General features: G+C 32.9%; 2 protein-coding genes across 3 annotated transcripts; one reads left to right on the top strand and one right to left on the bottom strand.

The window, feature by feature from the left end:
• Window positions 1–5,254: 5,254 nt before the first annotated feature.
• LOC114177630 (uncharacterized) lies at window positions 5,255–9,807 on the bottom strand. The gene is made up of 10 exons (XM_085671081.1): window positions 9,669–9,807; window positions 9,476–9,532; window positions 9,287–9,349; window positions 9,105–9,173; window positions 8,795–8,887; window positions 7,556–7,660; window positions 7,396–7,482; window positions 6,768–6,896; window positions 5,941–6,043; window positions 5,255–5,773 (listed from the first exon to the last, which is right to left on the bottom strand). The coding sequence occupies exons 1-10, from the start codon at window positions 9,771–9,773 to the stop codon at window positions 5,583–5,585; spliced, it is 1,002 nt and encodes a 333-aa protein (XP_085527207.1). The 5' UTR covers window positions 9,774–9,807; the 3' UTR covers window positions 5,255–5,582.
• A 471-nt stretch (window positions 9,808–10,278) lies between these two features.
• Window positions 10,279–13,480, top strand: LOC114177631 (large ribosomal subunit protein eL33y). Of its 2 annotated transcripts, none has more exons than XM_028063056.2 (6): window positions 10,279–10,469; window positions 11,529–11,624; window positions 12,183–12,218; window positions 12,306–12,534; window positions 12,616–12,658; window positions 13,294–13,480. In XM_028063056.2, exons 2-5 carry the CDS (start codon window positions 11,593–11,595, stop codon window positions 12,655–12,657), a joined length of 339 nt encoding a protein of 112 aa, XP_027918857.1. In that variant the 5' UTR covers window positions 10,279–10,469; window positions 11,529–11,592; the 3' UTR covers window position 12,658; window positions 13,294–13,480. The 2 variants fall into 2 exon arrangements, with proteins under 2 accessions (XP_027918857.1, XP_085527206.1); XM_085671080.1 differs by lacking the exon at window positions 10,279–10,469 and adding an exon at window positions 10,762–10,999.
• Window positions 13,481–19,364: the final 5,884 nt, after the last annotated feature.

Here is a 19,364-nt window from a genome sequence, read left to right as displayed (position 1 = left end):
ATCGAATGCGACCAATTTTGGGTCAGGACCAATTTCGAAAAATTTCGGTCGAAATCAACTTGATTGGATTCAGCTGAATTTCGGTCAAGGCTGATTTCGCCTTATACGACCAAATTTTGGCCACAGCTGACTCGGCAAAAAATAATCACATTTCGGCCAAGGCCTACTTAGTCAAAATTTGATCGGGGTTGACTCAATTAAATTCATCGATAGGGGTCGATCCGGTTGAATATGAACAAATTTCGTCCGACCGCCTTGACTGAATACGACAAAATTTCAGTCTCAATCGACTCAACTGAATACGACACAATTTTGTCTGGGTTTGACGCGGTCGAATACGGCTAAATTTGGGTTCAGGTCGACTCGACCAAATTTTGGTCAAGGACAACTCGACTGAATTCGATCGAGTTTTGGTCAGAGTCGATTCAGTTGAATACAACCAAATTTCGGTCACGATCAACTTAGCCGAAAGGGCAAAATTTTGTCCGGGATTAACTTGGCTGAAAATGACCAAATTTGGGATATAGTCGATTTGGCCAAATTTCGGTCAAAGCCGACTCGGCTAAATACTGCCAAATTTGGCCTAACCCAACTAAAAATTCTAATTGAAAATTTGGATTGGATTTTTGGGATTGTCCATATTTGAAAATCTAAATTTAGAAAATGGATATCCAATCCAAAATATATAAAATGTAGATCAAATTGAAATTCATATCTACCAAAATAAATTTTAAATGGATTAAATTTTTTAATACAATAAATCTTAATGAATTAGATCACAGCAAAAGTGGGTAGGATCAATAAAATTGAATTTTTTTGTCCACCCCTTGTGTTTTTCTGAAGTTGAAGATGGATTTCTCTAATAATAAATCTCTTTCAAATTTTATTATTTTCAAATCAAGGAACATGTTCAGAAAATAATTATAAATTTTAGGTTAAATTACTCTTTTGGTCCCTCTATTTGTCATGAAATTTCAGTTTGGTCCTCAAGTTTTTCGTTGTCTCAATTTGGTCCTTATTTTCTTAAAAATGACTCAATTTGGTCTCACCGTTAGTTTGACCAGACGATGTTAGAGTCAATGCCACATGTCAATTTCTGTTTTTTTTTTTAATTTTTTGATTTTGTTTTATTTTTTTAACTTTTTACACGTGTCACTATAATGTCAAAATTGTTAATTTTTGACACGTGGCACAATTGTGAAGTGACACATGTAAAAAATTAAAAAAATTAAAAATAAAATTAAAAAAAATATTAAAAAATTTTAAAAAAACTAGAAATTGACACGTGGTATTGATTTTAACACCGTCTTGTTAAAGTTAACCGTGAAGACCAAATTGAGTCCTTTTTAAGAAAATGAGGACCAAATTAAGACAACGAAAAATTTGAGGACAAAACTGAAATTTCATGACAAATAGAGGGATCAAAAGAGTAATTTAATCTAAGTTTTAAGTAGGGCTGAGGAAATAACGTGGACTCATCTGAACTCGCCTAACAAAAAAATGGTTGTTCACTCAGTTTTAAATGATTTGAATCATACTATATCATGAAATTCGGATAAAAACGAGTTTTAACGGTTGGATATAAATATTAAAATTTAAATTTGCGGATATTTGACTTGATCCGAATGACCATATATAAAATCAAAAAAATTTGCTTAACCTAATTTTCTGTTGTCGCAACCCTTTTCTTCTCTTCCCCCAACTTTCTCACATGTTACTTGGTGATCCTTGAGCCTTGCTTTCGATTAGAGGCGATGTTGCTTTCCTTGAGTTCTCGTTGGTAATGGGAAATGTTGTTGCTGTTGCTTGTTTTGAGATTGTTTCCTCCATTTTGAAAAGAAATCTACGAATTGTAATTGTAACCTCTGATTCATCTTCTTCGAACTCACTTCTTTTTTCCTTTAACATTTGGATAACCCGCATCCATTTACTTCAAACCATAAACTAAATAATTCAAACGCGACTAATCCGAGAAGTTAAAAGATCGACTGTGAATTCAAAAATATTAGATCTGGATTGAACTAAGACCAACCCAACCTAATTGATGCTCATGCCTAATTTTAAGTATATTTTAAAAAAGAGTTTAATCACATGTAAAAGATGTTGAAGCGTGAAAAAAAATTAAAATTATAATTCAAACAATTTACTTGTATTTTTCACCTAATCAAATTAATACAAGACAAGCGAAGAGTACTTTAAAATAGTATTTCTACTTTTATATATATTTTAAATTATTATAATTATTTTTTATCCATTTGTTTTGTTGTTCATCTTTTATAAACACTTTTTTTTTCTATTCTCGTATTTCTGTCATCACATAACAAAATCATTGTTAAAGAAGTGAGAATAAATTTATTTATTTCAAAATATTGATTTAAATAAAAAATGTGTTATTAAAATTTCCCCTTTAACTTATTAAAACATTGATTTAAATCATAAGTTTGGTTTTTAATTCAAAATATCTTCTTTTTCTTGATAGTACTTTTAAAACTGGAACAGTATCTAGTAAAAGTACTTTTCAACATAAGGTTTAAAAGTTAAATAGAAGTAAAATCAATATTATTAAAATTATTATATAATTAACATATGAAATAACATTGAAAATGTAATATCATAATTTTGTAATTATAAAAAATTAAAATACGATATGTATCTGAATAATGTAACATTTTGTTATTAATTTTTATTTAAATATTTTCTAAAATTATGTATTTAAAATATAATTATTATAAATAATATTAATTAAAAATATAATTAAATACATCTTTTTTCATTTTAAATTTATAAAATTTAATTTATTTTAAAATATTAATTATTTTAAACTTATAATTTATGATCTGATTTATTTAAATTTAATCTTTTGAAAAATCAAATTCATTTAGACTAATATTTTATTATAAAATTTTATTCAATACACTAAGTTAATATACATACAAAATAAATTTAAATTTATTAAAAATAAAGTAAAATAAATGGAGAAAAAAATACAATAATTATTAATAAATAAAAAAAACTGTTAAAATATTTTTAATAAAAATATGTAAAAATAATTATTAGCCTTTAAAAAGTAAATAAATAATTATATTATAAAGTATAAAGAATAAATAAGTAAATTTGGAAAAAAAAATGAAATCTTTATATATATATATATATAATTATAAATAAAAAATTCATAAATATAAATATATTTTCTAGAAAATACATATTATATATAATATAAATATAAATACAATATTTTTAGTTGTGTCCTTAAATACAAAACCAATTAATATGGGCTAAAAAGGAGTAAGGTCCACAAAATTATAATTAGGTCTAGGCTATTGGTTACTGCACTCTCATAATTACTATCTGCACTTCTACAATATGAAAAAAGTAATCTAATATAACTATACCAAACCACGGGCATTGCGGTCTCCACCATCATTACAGCTGTTGTAGAAGAAGAAGAAAGGTGAGATAACGATGCAAAGGAAGAAGAGAGAAAAAAAAGTATTTTGAAAAAAATATTTCCAGAACATATTTTATATTTTAGAAAGCTCTTTTAACAATACAATTCATATAGTTTTTTTTAGAAAATTCATTCCAAAACGTATTATATTCAAAAACGTATTATATGAGTTTGGAAAAGTTTTTTTTTTTTAAATCTTATTCTGAAAATTTTATTCTAAAATACATTTCATAAATTTCGAAATTATATTTTAGAAATTATATTTTAAAAATTTTATTTCATAAATTTTGTTTCAGAAATACTATTTAAAAGTATTTAGAAAGTTTGTTCTAGTGATTCGAGAATGTAAGAATTCTTTTAATGAAAGACCAACTGTAAAATCATATAATGGCTATCTGAAATTTGGCTAAACCATGTAAAATCTGATACTTAGAACAGGTTGTTTAGACGAAGGTTTGTCGTGATTCAATAGGAAGTAATTATCGTGTCCTTCATAAAATTAAATATCATATTTGGCATATAACAAATAGTTGTAATAAGTAACTACAAAAAACCATTATAAAAAAGTAACGGAAGACAAGATGGTTAACTCTATTTAAGAAAATTAGTGCAATGGTTTTGCCAAAATAACTTCATAGTAAGGTTGTTGTTACGTATAAAGTGGCAGGACCAAAATTTTAGAGGACCAAATTATATTTTTTATACATAAATTATTTTTTTATATTAAAAAAACATTATTTCCTCACATTATTTTTTCTATTAAAAACAAACACATATGATAATAGAATCCAAAAAAATATAATAATATATATATATATATATATATATATATATATATATATATAAAAGTGTAACATAAAGTTTATTATCAACAATCATATATTAAAAACAACAAAAGTTACTATAGATAACTTTTAAAAACTTGAATAATTGAATCATAAATGAAGTTTGTTGTAATATCTCTTGCAATATAGATTATCATAGTCTTTGCTATAAAAACTTTTAAAACCTATAAAAAAACACTCAAAAAAAGATAAAACATGTTGATGACAATCAACTCAATGTCAATTAGACTTCAATGTAACAATAAAAACATAAGAACATTTGAGTCAGGTCGTCCTCTTGGCTTTTTACTAAAAAGATAGTATGATAAACAATATGCAACATCTTTTAATAGCAAATACCGAATACTCTAACCATGAAAGAAATAAGCTAAACCATGTGTGTTGATATCTTCTTGGATAATCATCTTTACTAGACAACGGATCGTTTTCTAGATGCATTTGATATGGACCCCATTTTAGATAAGTCATTCGTACCTCATCAATTTGATTTGGTAGATATTGCCAAGTTTGAGAACGTTTACCCGGATCACGTTCTAAAGCATTTTTAAATTCATTATATGTAACTCTAGGAACTTTAGAGAGTTGTTTTTCATTTTCTTCAAACTACACTCTCATGGATTTGTAAACAAACTCAAAGCTAAATTGGTGGCTAAAGGATACACCTTCAACAACATGGAGTAGATTACAGTCGTATGATAGCTCTAGTGGCTAGACATAATAATATAAGGTTGTGAATAACCTTAACTGCAAAAATGGATTGGAAGATTTTTCATTTTAGTGTGAAGTAAGGCTTTCTAAATTACTTGAGGAACAATTTTTTGTTAACCGACCAAATGGATTTTAGACTATTGACAAAAAGATATACAAGCTTGGTAAAGTGAGAATGAATTATGTTACAAACTATTATCTAGTGAGAATGAATTATGTTACAAACTATTATCTGTAACATACGCCAAGAACATGAAGAGAGAATGAAGTCACCTTGTATTTCAAATGTGAAAATCACAAGATAAAATTCATTCAGGTTGTTGGTATTATGGCTGACAACTCCACTTGCCTAACAAAGCACAGCTAAATTTAACTACAAAATGTATTGACAAATCAAACACCCTGCCCATACCTGTTGCCAAGTATATGTGCTTCTCAAGAGAATTAAGGAAATGTTACCTCCAAGATGAGGGAATAGGAAAGGATGAAATGAGAACTGAAAATGGTCACCAATCTAAATATGTAAACTTTCCAAGGTCAGCAAGAAAATCTCATCTCTATGACTATGAATACATCAAAAATCATCTCCATGATTTCCAGGCTTTGCTAACTTTTTTAGTAAGGTACCTGCTTGCATTTATCGCACCAACAGCTAGAAGACCAGATACAGCCTGCCTTGCACTTGAAACCATTACTCTACGCCTCAGAATTCTCTGTAAGGAATTAGCAGCTTCTTCTCTTAAGCTACTTCGAGTATCATTTATGGCTCTTCCTGAAATCATAATACCCTTTTTTTCACAATTTGACACACATCACTATTAAGTGGTTATCTTGTAAAATCCCCCCTTCCCCCTTTCTGTGATTTGGACCTAAACAATATTAGCAGTTAGGAACTAAAGCAATAATTCAGAAATAAGTCTAATAATATCAAAAGCATACCAGTTTCCCATAATTTTTCTTTCACTCCTTTCATTCTGATTTGGTTTCTGATTGATGGAGGAAGTGCAGAAACCAGAGAAGAATCAACTGATAAGTCAAAATCCTGTTTTAGGAGAGTAAGGAAATTTCTTTACTTAGTATGTAAACTCCAATATTCATTTTACATAACTTGCCTGCTTTTGCAAGGTATTTTGAATAACATTGGGAAGAAGCTTTTCCATTTAGTAAACGACGACCAAGATTGTCATACCTTACCAATAAATGTGATGAAATATATATAAAGTGATAATTTTCTAGAACAGCAAAGAAAGCTATACTGTTTCTACAAGATATAAACCTCAAGAATGTCTTCAACAATCAAATAGAACCCATAGGTTAAAATTAGAATATGTAGAAGAAGATGAAAGGTACAAAATAACAGTAAAACATCGTTTATATTTCTCCTCCACAGAAACTAAAGAAAAAAGATGCATGCAAGAAAGAAAAATGCGTCTCATGACATCAAGTAGCACCAAATAACAAGATAGACACAGACCGAAACAATCACATGTTCATGCATTACAGAATACATGCCTTACATATTTTGTAATAAAAATTTCAAGGGAAATGAACCAATTCCCGGTTCAAGGCAGTAAAATGGTCAATTATCAATACAGCTTTGCATGTAAGATATAATTTTCAAGAGGTAACAATTTAGCATAGAGTTTTTGGCACAACAAAGCTAAATTCCTTCAAATTCATGGGAAGAAAATGGGAGAACTATCATTCAGGATACATAATAATTATATAATTAACACTTCCAAAAATCAATACGACATAATAAAGACCTGAGAGATATGTATTTGATTATTGGCAGTTGATGAAAGTCTCAATAACTTTTTAGCCTCATATTCTTCAAGAAATGGCTTATACATTGAGTGGAATAGATCAAACTGCCCAGAAACTATCTTCTTCACCTAGGCAGATTGTGAACAAAAGGAACCTCAGTAAAACATACGGCAACATGATCCATATTTTCTCAAAATTCAGCTTCCTTCACAAAAAAAGATGCCACAATCGCAAACAGTTTTCAAACCAGGATCTGCCAGTCCCTAAGAGAACTAAAGAAATAAGAGGAAGGAAAGATTATGTGCTGATTCAGCAAAAATATATTCATAATTTAAGTAGATAGTGCTAATCATATTGATGAAAATCCATCTTGACTGTCAAGGATGGGCAGAGATATAAGTGAAAGGACAACTATCCAATGTTTCACATTTGCACTATAAGAAACAAAAAACAGACAACTTATAATTCAGAAAAGCAGCAATTTCTAAACCACGAGCGTGACCAAACTGAGATATAACCCCTGTTGACACAAGTTCCTACATGGGATAGTATCAAAAGTAATAATGGGAATTTAAATATCTTTAAAGACATTAACATTTCCATACCACGTCCTACTCTAGTAACAACCAAGGAATACCTTGTTTTATCCTCAGCGAATAACATGCGTACATCCCCCGTGTATGAGAGGCTACATACTTTGGCATACAGATCTGCCTGCAGGGGGATGGTTAAATCAATTCCGTTGTCCAACTCTCAAAGTAAATAATTTAATAAGAAAAAAGTATACCTCTGTGAATTCTGATGGAAGCAGGAGAAGAGCAGCAGATACTGCAGCTCTCAAGTTAACAGAATTGGTGCTGTTAACATCTAAATTATCAACAACAACGTGAACCTGAATGAAACACATTCATAAACATAGGTAACCAATCATCGATTAAATTTATCAAGTAAATTGAGGATAGGCAAATTATGAGATAGATATGTGAAGCTAGAGCTAGAGCATTGTTACATGAATTTTTGTATATTTCGTTATTTCATATTGTATGTGTTAGAAGTCTTACATTGACTAGCGATAAGACCAGTTTAGAGGATATAAGTGGGTACAAACCTCGCTTTACAAACCGATTTTGTGGAGTTGAGTTAGGTGTAAAGACCACTTCTTAACATGGTATTAGAAAGATGTTATTTGTTGGACATATTGTTCCACCCGCTATCGAACCGTTATTGGATCATCCATTATTGTTTAATTCCATGCACGAGATATGTATGTCTCAGCATGAGAGGGGTATGTTGAAAGTTCCACATAATTTACTAGTAATAAGGTTAGTTTAGAATATATAAATAGGTACAAACCTCATGTTACAAATTGGTTTTGTGAGGTTGAGTTAGCTTTAAAAGTCCACTTCTTAACATATGCATACAAGTATACAATAAAGGAGTTCTCTTGGTATAGGATACAGGGCATAGACTTAGTCGTTTTAGTATTTAAAATCTATATTCACCTACAATTTTATCACCACGTATAAACATCCAATAATGGCATAGTCTCTTTTTGCTAATTTATAAAGCTAGTCCGGGCACATAATTTCTTTAATTTATTATTTTTCCTATCTGAATGATACTGAGATTCTGAGAACTAAAGGTTCTTTTTCTTCTTTTTTACCACAACCACCTTCTACTCCCTCCCCTACTCTGCAATGCCAATGCCTAGATTTTTTCCCCTCTGTCACTGGAGTTCAGTGTGTTTAGATCTACCTACACTCGCAACAGTAGTCTGCAAATAATATGTAAATGATAAAGCTTACAAGTACTTGTTATTCTACTTCAAATCTCGCTAATTAAACATGATAAAATATAAATTAGCATAAATGCCATATATATATATATAATATCTACAGTTCTCATACTTATAGAATATTTCATACAAGAAAATTAAGAATCTTTTAAGAAAATAAGCTTAGAGCACAAGGAATTCAAGAATCAAACGATTCTAGACACGAAGAGGATAAAAAAGCGTATAACATACTGGTTTCTGTAACCGACCACACAAGTAGAATTTCTCCCAATAGTGTACATCTTGAAGTAAGTCATGCATTCGAACAACACCATACTTGAATAGCTGCATAAATTTGCTTAAAGAGACAAGGAATTCGTGAAAAAGTTAATCTTGATTTAACAAATAGGCCAAAAAATATGTTAATAGAGAAATAAAAAAATAAAAATAAAAAATCCCAGAAATCTGAAATAATTTCTCTAGAAGATGAGTTTGCAGGAACTGAACTAAAGGTCTTAATCACACACTACACCACTGAGTCTTGGTAAGAGGCTATCGATACCTTTCCATTCCAACAGACAAAAGGGTTGAAATGTACTCCCACACCAATTTTATCAGCAACTCCCGTAATCTTATATGTCACATCAAGATATAGCATGAGATAAGATCGCCATCTGAAAAATCCCAAGCCAGATACGAGAGGCCAAAAACAAAAGGAAAATGAAACTAAATTTGATCAAGTACCAGCCTCTCCCCACCAAGGTGCACCATCCAGGACGCATAGTGATGCTTATTCAATTTAAGATTCTTGATTGATGCAATTTCATGAACAATAAAAGGAAAAACAAAAGATATCAGTGGGGCAATCAAACAATATTAAGCAACTCAACACAAATACATAACACATCATTAGTCATAATCACATATCAGTACCTCAGAATGCCACTGTTTGGGGTCAGCCACACCTATAATATAATCTGTCATGGTAGTCTAGAAACCCAAAATCACATAACAGAGAACAAATATTAAAACAACAATTAAAGGGAGAGTAATAAAAAAGAGGCCCATAACAAAGAAGAGGATCAACAAGCAAAAAAGGAAAATTATGGGTTCAAGAAAAGACGACCTTGTCGCGGTTGGAAGGATGAAGAGATGATCCATAGACGCAGGCAAACTCAACAGGGGGGAGAACCTGAAGAAAACTGCGAACTGATGCATTGTCCATAACCATAATGCTTGTGGCTACAACATATAGTGTAGGCACAACTTAAACTCAGAAAATAGCTTTTTTACAGTGTTGTCATCAAAACTTTAGCATTAGCAGCTTGTAAAGGACGAAAGACCAAAACTCATGTTTGGAAAAGTGAAGGATCGGTGGTGAGTTTGTTCGAACAGTTTAAGTGCATCGGAATCAGAAACAAAATAAGACAAAATAGTGAGGAAAACGGGTAGCCCATGGCCGAAGGCTAATCTGGCCCGAACCGTTTCACCCATCTCACCATTTTCAAAGGGTTAAACAAGGTTATCGAACTCGCGGGTTGACTCGTAAACCCGTACGAGCGAGTCATGACACTGTTGACGAGTTAACTCGCATATAAACTCGTTATTTTTTAAACTCGGAGTTAACTCGCTGACTCGTATCAGACTCGCGAGTTTGAGACCGAGTCACCGAGTTCGAAAAACGGGATGAAATGACATTTAAACATGTCGCTGGCATTCGGATTTTAAGCCCAAATTAAAACCCCAACGACCCAAATCGAAAATCCAATTGTAAGCAGAGATCAAAGCCCAAATCCCAAATCGAAAACCCATCCTAATCGAACGCTGACCTATTTCGTGATCTCAAGTTTGAGCTTCATCACCTTCGACACCGTAGCTCCGCTCGTCCACGTCGCAGTTCGGTCGCCTCGCGTGGCAACTACGTGGCGTACGTATTTCCCTCTCTTTCTCCTTTTACTAAACATTACATATATATATATATATATATATATATATATATATATATATTATATCTTCCTTTTATTTTTTCATTTCATTTTTATTTATTTATTTTTCTAGCTTTCGTTTGATGCTGTTATGTATATTAGAAATACAATAAATAAATTAAATATTTAATGAAATCACGGAACAATAATCTTAAACTTAAAAGAAATTAAGCCACTCATTAACATTAGTACTGATGAAACCTAGCATTTCGTTGCAAACAATTTGAAACACAGTAGGAACTAATATTTAGAGAATCTCTCTAACCGAACAACAAAACCACGAGAACAACCAAAGATAGTGCGTCTTCCGAATCAACACCACACAACTCAAGTAGTTCTAACCTAGTATGAAAACAAGAAGATAGTGGCCAAAGACGAGTGTTCAATGACGAACTTCTTGAATCGCTAACGAGAGAGGATAATATTCTCTCCTTTTCTTTTTTAGAGAAGAGAGCCTTTTTAGGGTTCTTCCGTGAGTTTCTTCTCTCTTTCTCGTGGGCCTGGGCCCCTTTTTTTTTTTTTTCTGTGTGCAGAGTTGTGTGTGACGGAGTGCAGCGTGTGTGAGTGAAGTAGTGCGTGACGTGTGTGTGTTTTAATTAGGTGAGTGTGTGCGTGAGTGAATTAGTGTGTGACGGAGTGCAGCGTCTGAGTGAGGTGAGTGTCAGGGTGAATTAAGTGAATGGTGATGGTTAGCGATTTAAGAGAGGTGTATGGTGCGTGAAATGTGTTTCAGGATTAGATGTTGTGAGGGTATTGTGTGTAGTGAAAATTAGGGTGAGGTGTGTGAGAATTAGGGGTGCAGCGTGAATTGTGTGTGATAAGTGTGCGTGAGTTGTGTAGATCCCACAGGTGGTGAGAGTCTGATATTAGGAGCGTACAAAAGAAATGGGTTTGGGCAACTATTTGGAGTTGCAGGGAGAAGCCCCTCGGTTAATACGGGCTAGAAGGAGCAGGGCTATAAACAGTTCTTATTGGGCCTAAATCAAAACCCAATTTTGCAGAGTTTCAGGGTTACGTCCACAGCAGTATCGCTGTTTGTGTCGTGGGTCAGCTGCAGCTGCGAAGATGGTGAAGGGACGCCAAGGAGAGCGGGTCAGGTATTCCTTCTTTCACTCACACAAGCTTTAGATTTTGCCCATTGCTAAATTTTACCTTCTCTCTTCAACACTTAATTTTTTCTTTTTCTTTTGAAACTCCGATCACAATCTCAAATTCACTTAATTTTTTCTTTTTCTTTTGAAACTCCAATCACAATATCGAATTATCCGGTTTCTGAAACTTGATGTACTTGTTTTACTTCATTGTCTGCATTGTTGATTTGTTATTTTACCCACTAGGGTTCTTGGAAGTTGAAGGGTTTTTGAGTTATTGATGGTTGTTAGAATTGGAATGTAGTTGCTGCTACATATTTAACGGGTTTTATGGATAGTTACACATAAATATGTATGATATGTAAATATCTAAAGATTAATTTGGTGACCAGTTGGTTATTTTTTACCGGGAGCAAGATAAAATGATTTGAATACTGTTTTTTTTTTTTGTATTGATTCAGATGTTATTTGCTGCCGTATATATTTATTTCCCTATTCATCCATTCCTCAATTACTACACTTTTAGTTGAAATTAACACCACTACTTTTTTCCTTTTGTTTTAGGCTCTATGTGAGGGGTACAGTCCTTGGATACAAAAGGTAAATGCTTCTTGTCTTGTTAGTTTTATTTTCATCTTGCTTTGCCGTTGCCTTATTAGTTGCCTTACACTTGAAAATATCTTTTAGGTCCAAGTCAAACCAGTATCCCAACACATCCTTGATCCAAATTGAGGGAGTGAACACCAAAGAAGAAGTAGGATGGTATGCTGGCAAGAGAATGGCCTATATTTACAAGGCTAAGGTGAAGAAGAATGGAAGCCACTACCGTTGCATTTGGGGTAAGGTTACAAGGCCTCACGGTAACAGTGGTGTTGTTCGTGCTAAATTCAAGTCAAACCTTCCTCCCAGATCAATGGTAATTATCTGACAACATTGCTTTTATCAAGTCACTTATTTTACTGGTATTTGAAGTTTTTGAGATTTTGATGCATTGCAGGGAGCACGGGTTAGAGTGTTCATGTATCCAAGTAACATCTGAGGTAATTAGGTTGTCATTTGTCTTTTTGCTTGATATTTGGAAACATTCGTATTATATTTTCATGGTTATGGGGTGGACTTCACCTTTAAATCTCAGATGTGGTTCTTGACATACATAATAATTATGGATTTGTTGTACATCGTTGCTTGACTTGTTCTCTTGTTTTTCAAGTTATATAACAATATTTGTACTCACATGATAGCAAAGTGAATAACCTATATTGCAATACAAAATGATAGATGTAATATACATTTGTGGTTTTGTATATCTGCTCGTTTTATGGTGCAATATTCGACAAGGATTTGTGGTAGACAGGGTCTATTGTTTGGAATGCTATCAAAAGATCATGAATTGCTTTATTTACATAGATTTGTAGAAGTCCTATATTCTTAGTTTATAGTGATGTTTTATGTAATTTTAGAAAGTTGTCTGGCTTATGGTATTTTAATTTTCTGATGTTATTATTCATTATTTGATTATGAATATGGAAGATGAATCCTCGTAAAAGTTATCCATGTGGATGTCTGGTTTCCGGTTTGTTCATGAAATTTTTGTGCAATTAGTACTACTTATATGCTTGTTTTCTATTAATGTATATTACATTCCCCTTATTGTACATGGAATTCTTTCTTGCAGATACAAGAGAGAAGTCGCTTAGTAGAATTCACAGCTTCTTTTGTGGGCACAAGGATTTTTGTTTTACCTTTCGATAATTTTGTTATCTATCAACTTTTGAGAATTTTCTTTACGGTTTTATCCGTTATCTTGGCTACTGCCTATGAAGATTATATATTGGTTTTTATGAAATGTGTGGATTTACTTACCTCCAAAGTTTATATTTGAGTCTGAGTATCAGATTTTAAGTGTTTGCTAAGTGTAGTTTAATTTTGATTGGTGAAGGAAGAGAAGTATGATTGGTAAAGTTAAAAATGTTTGTCTATGATGAAGGAAGTTTTAAAGAATTGAGAAATAAATATAGTAACTTGTTTTATTTTCCCTTTAATTATTTAGGTATAACAACGGATTAGCTATATACTCTAACCTATATCGTTGTTTTGAACGGAAAGTAAAAATAATAAAATGAAATCGTAGTTCTTCATAGATAGCAAAGCAAATTTTCGTAGTGGATTTTGTTTCCATTATATTACTTTTCGTAGGATTGACATATGTGCCTTAAACGTGATACAGGAAGAAAGCTTTAAGCCCTTTCTCCAATATTAATGATAAACCTTCTCACGAATAGAGTTGGGGCACTTCTTTTTCCTCCCCGAAGGATTTCTTTCCACTCAAAATTTCCATAAATTCCAAAATAACTTTTTAACTTGTATCTAGACTGCACTTTAAAATGGATTTCGAAAAAACAAAAAAGCATGTTCAGAAAGTTATTTGATTTCGAAATTCAGATAAAAAATCACCGGATTTAAATCCATCGATTACGAAAATTATATATATATATATATATATATATATATATATATATATATATATATATATATATATAAATTTTTCTTTAGCTTTTTTTTTTCGTTTTTATCAATGTTAATTTTCATGTTTTTAGATTTTTTAATTTTATTTATTTTTCTTAATATAGTATATATTAATTAAATTTTAAAAAAATATAACTACATATTTTAATTGAGTTTCAAAAACATATAACTATATATATATTTTTTAAATTTTATTTAAAGGTTAATTTTTTCAATTCTAATTATTTTTTTCTTTACTTTATTTATTTTATTTATTATTTACTTTTTTAATGGGCAATTTTTAAAAAAACTTTATTATTTTTCTTAATACATATTTTAAAGATAAAATAAACTATTAATATATATATATATATATATATATATATATATATATATATATATATATATATATTAAATCCGTTAAATATGTTTTCAGATATGGAAATTCGTTAATTTTTTAATTGATTTCGAAATCAATTACTTGTGCGTGATGGGTGTTGGTCAAAAAATTAAAGGTTCTTTTAGGTATTTAAAAAAAGTTTTGGAGTGCTGAATGAAGGTCGGAGGTACAGGGAGAAACACCCATAGAGTTGTGGTTTGAGTTCTCCAAATTTACGCATGCGATCAATTAAGTTTATTTGGGTCTTTAAGAAGTTTTGTTCTAAAGCTTCCTTATCGTTTAGAAGAATTTGTATTCTTTCAAATATAACAACAAATTTATCATATATTGATGTACGAAGTAACAACTTTTCTCAGTTATACATCTTCATTTCTTTCGGTTGATTTTCAAGGAGTCTCAAATCTCCTTTAGAAGCTATTATGACATCAACTATGAAAACATGAAAATATTGATTTGTGTATTAAAAAAATTATAATATTTCACAAGTACAACATTTATCTAATGATTATATACAATGTTTTCATTTGATAAATTCATTGTAAAAACATGCCTTCACAAATCTTGTTTAAAATATCTCTTTTTTCAAATGTCAAATGACAAATTAATAATATGTAATAGAAAGAGTTAATAGCAAGAACCCTTTTTATGATTATGATTTTTACACTAATTTTTCTATTAACTAAGACTAAGTCTAACTTTTTACCAACATTATTAAATTTCACACGACATTTTAATATTATAGGTACAATATAAGTATGTTTTGAACTTTATTTACTCTTGATCGAACAACAAATATTGCTTGGAATAACAACTACTCTGACTAAGTATTTTTTCGAACAACAATCAATATTTAAACACTTAATGTAACAACCATAAATTTTACAGTATATAATGTATTAAAGTCACACTATTTATAAATATTTTATTGTTTTATATATATATATATATATATATATATATATATATATATATATATACTAAAAACAGTAATAATTATTATTGTTAGAAATAATAGTAGACATAGGACATAAAAACGTTAATACGTTTCTATTGAAAGATTTTTTTTTTCCTGACTAAAATTTCATCATTAATATAATATTTTCTTATATATTTATTGAGAACATGTAACTATGTATGCTATGAGACAAACGAATAACTATTGTATGTTCTTATAATTTATTGTTATTCCAACTTTCACTATAAATTCATGACATTTATTATAGTTATATTAAATTAATAATTGAGTTTTTTTTTTCATGAAAAACATTTGTAAAACCCTCTTTTATTCTGCCTTAATTTTTAGAGGGCTGTCCCTAATCTAATGAGCCTAAGGGCTGGTCCATAGGGTGTCCAAGGCCCCTAAGGCAGCTAAACCCCTCTCACTTCTGTCATTCTTGCAGAAACAGCTCTCACACTCTACTTTTCCCCCCACAGAGGCTTTGTTAGGGTTTAGCCCCAATCTTGATCAAGCTAGCTCTAAGCTCAGCTTGTCTTCACGTAAGGTAAACCCCAACCCCTACTGGTTCCTTTCAAAGTTCTTTTTGGTATTTCTCCACTAGAGGTCCACTTTAGTAATGTCGTTCCTGTTCTGTGCTACTGGTTTCAATTCTTAGATTTGCTCTTAGAGCTGCCGGTCTCGTTGGTTTAAGAGTCGAAGCCCGATATTAGCCCCTTTCTAGGTAAGGGAAGCTAGGGATCTTTGTTAAAGTCTGTTTCTTGCACATTTTGCCTCTATTTTTATGCTTTGTACGTTTGTGGTGCCATTGTGAAATATTAAATGGATGTATGCTGTTGTTTGGAGTGTGTATGGATGGCTGTGCAGGATGAACAGTGGCAAGACCCGACGTTCTCGTCCAAGCGACCAGGCCTCACCTAGGAAAGACTTGCAGAAACAGGCCCAAACTCGCGCTCTTGCTCTTGCTCAGGCGGAGAGCTTTCGTTTGAGCGAGATATCATCTCGCCCAAGCGAGAGAGGCTCGCCTAAGCGAGGACGCGTGGGGGTTTGAGGTATGAGGCGAGGAAGCTCTTTTTGGGTGAGGGATATGCTCGCCCAGGCGAGTAGCGGCTCGCTTAAGCGAGAATTCGCGAGTCTCGCAAGGTTTCCCTGATGACAATCTCGCCTAAGCGAGACCCTGTGGCTTGAGCGAGACTGACACGAGACTTCTTTATATAACTATATCTTTCATGTTTTTGGGCCCTTAATTGTATGTTTGGCTTGGTATACTTTATCTTGAGTATGAATTGTATGAATTGAGTGACCTTGTATGAATAAGATGGGATTATGATTCATGAGTTTGAACATGAGGTGAGCATGATGTTTATATGGGGTGATTCATGGAATTAAAATGATGGGTTTGGTATGGATTTGGCATGAGACATGAGTGAAGGTGGATTAATGATTGTGGCATGGTGTCGGTAGGAATACACTTCTACATTGTGATTTGTGAAGGATGAGTGGAATGGATTCGATATGAAATACAAGTGAGGACGGATTGTAAAGGGTGACATGATATATATATACACCTATGCATGTTAAATATTACTGGTTTGATTATGATTGGTCCATGGTCAGTGCATAATTCCTTGAAATCTCTAGGTGGGATTTCAGGGTCGTGCTTCAGTGGTCGGGACGTAATTCCATGGCCCTTGTTAGTGGGTGTCCATGGTGGTGCCCCATCTATATAACTTGGTAAGGATTCAAGGTAAGGATTGCATCCTGACACTCTAAAGAGTTAGTTAGTCTCACTTAGAGTGGACTGACTCTTGTGGTGAGAGTAGCAGGAGGCCTGAAACTCATTAAGGGTTAACCTTGTGTGTGAGGGAATTTATTTATTATAACACTTGTAACACATAGCTCGTGGGTGAACAGCTCGGGGGTGAGCTGCTCGGGGGTGAGCATAGGTATCCACCACAAGTGCAAGCATCTACTGAATCCGACCAAGTTATATGTATCCGGATGAGTCGAGTCGAGTCTTAGTGTATTGATTGAAAGATCATAACATGCTTGGATGATATATGTATATTGGATTGTGAAGGCATATTTAATTGCATGATAAAAATCTTTTTGGCTCTAGCTTACCCTTTGTTTGTTTGATTGCTTTATATGTTGTTCTTCTACCTTTGTGATGATCATCAATTTATTGATGGGAGCAGATGCGAGAGGTCCTTGTAACATCCCGTCAGGATATTACGAATTTATAAATAAAATAAAGAAGTAAATTAATATCACAACCTTTAATAATACCTCATTTTTCCCAAAATGCGGGAAAATTTAAATTTTATTAAATAAGTAACAAAGTTCATAACCATTAGTGACTAAAACCAAAATTAAATGTTATAATAGCACCCAGCAGGGTTTACAACTGATCTCAAAATGAAAGAAAATAAAACATAAGAATGCCCCGAATCTATCCCTTCTCCACGACTAAGCTTAACCTGAGCCACCTGCATCAACAACATCTGCTTCCGTGTACCGCATACACGATCATCGCCAAACACACACAGATAGGGTGAGCTTAACAGATAAAACATATATAATTTCATTGATACATATACATATACACACATCACTATGAATAACATAAACATCCTACATTGTTCCATCTTTTAATTCATGCCACCTGACCCCAATCAGATTATTCGTGTTCTACATCTTCTAGTGAATACTTCAAAATGACTTGTTGCCATACCTATCGGCCCAAACCGATAGAGCACGTGCGGGTACCATTGCTACGGATCATACACCGTAACGCCAGGTGGAGTTCCCAAATGCGAACATAATTCACAACGTCCCAAGACTACCAAACTCGTCAGCTAACCACTGAGGAGGGCAATCTATCTGGACCCATCCGTATTGGACCCATCCGTACTAGCCACAACCAGCACACTCACACCGGCAACACTCGCCAATCCGAGCCACAACTCAAGGGTTCCTCATGTTCATCCGCCATCCCGAGCCACAACTCAAGAGATGCTATTCCGAGCCACAACTCAAGAAATACCACGTGTTTAACCCCTATCCCGAGCCACAACTTAGGGGATACGTTCCGAGCCACAACTCAAGGAACACCAGCAATCCCACCTTTAAAGCACCACTAGAAGCCTTGTAGATCACACATATGTAATCAAAATTCCAAGCTGCAGCAGTACAAATCACCTAGCGGAGGACACGTGCCGTCAGGCGCTGCCAGCTCCCAGACCGCCTGGCGGTGTCGCGTACCGCCAGGCGCATAGCGCCTCGAAAATCCTTCTCGCTACAGGTACCCGCCTGGCGGGATTACCCCCACCGCCAGGCGCCCACGTACTAGTGACTCATTGTTGGACAGTTTTCGCCTGGCGCCACAGACCCAACTGCCAAGCACTGTGCTATCAGGTACTCTCTGATTCCCTTCTCTATCGCCTGGCGGAACTGTTCCCTCCCGCCAGGCATTGTACTAGAACAGCTTGACTCTGGTTTAAAATGTCTTAGCACCTCTAACGATCCTTAATTCCCTTTCACTAATCTCTCCATCTCTTACACCACATCCAAGTTTATGATTACGGTCAATATTACCTGTTAGCATCATATTTAATCCACTCCTACCCACACAAAATAGAAATTGTACCTTATAATATACTATTGGTCCTATTGTACATGTGATTAGTCATCTCAGTCAACTATCTTAATCTCTAGTTAGGCTAATGATCAATACCTATCCAACCTCAGTTGCGCTTTATACTTCATTCCTAAATAAAACCTATTTCCCAAATTCACGCCCCACTCATGATTTTCCATTCTTTATCCTTCATAATTTGCTAACCGGCTCAAAATAGATCCAAGAGAAACATTTTCACTGAATTCT

This window comes from Vigna unguiculata, chromosome 3 (genome assembly GCF_037176805.1).
Source record: "Vigna unguiculata cultivar grain cowpea cultivar isolate G323 ecotype 2 chromosome 3, ASM3717680v1, whole genome shotgun sequence".
Taxonomy (NCBI): domain Eukaryota; kingdom Viridiplantae; phylum Streptophyta; class Magnoliopsida; order Fabales; family Fabaceae; genus Vigna; species Vigna unguiculata.
This window is presented reverse-complemented; position numbering and strand designations above follow the sequence as displayed.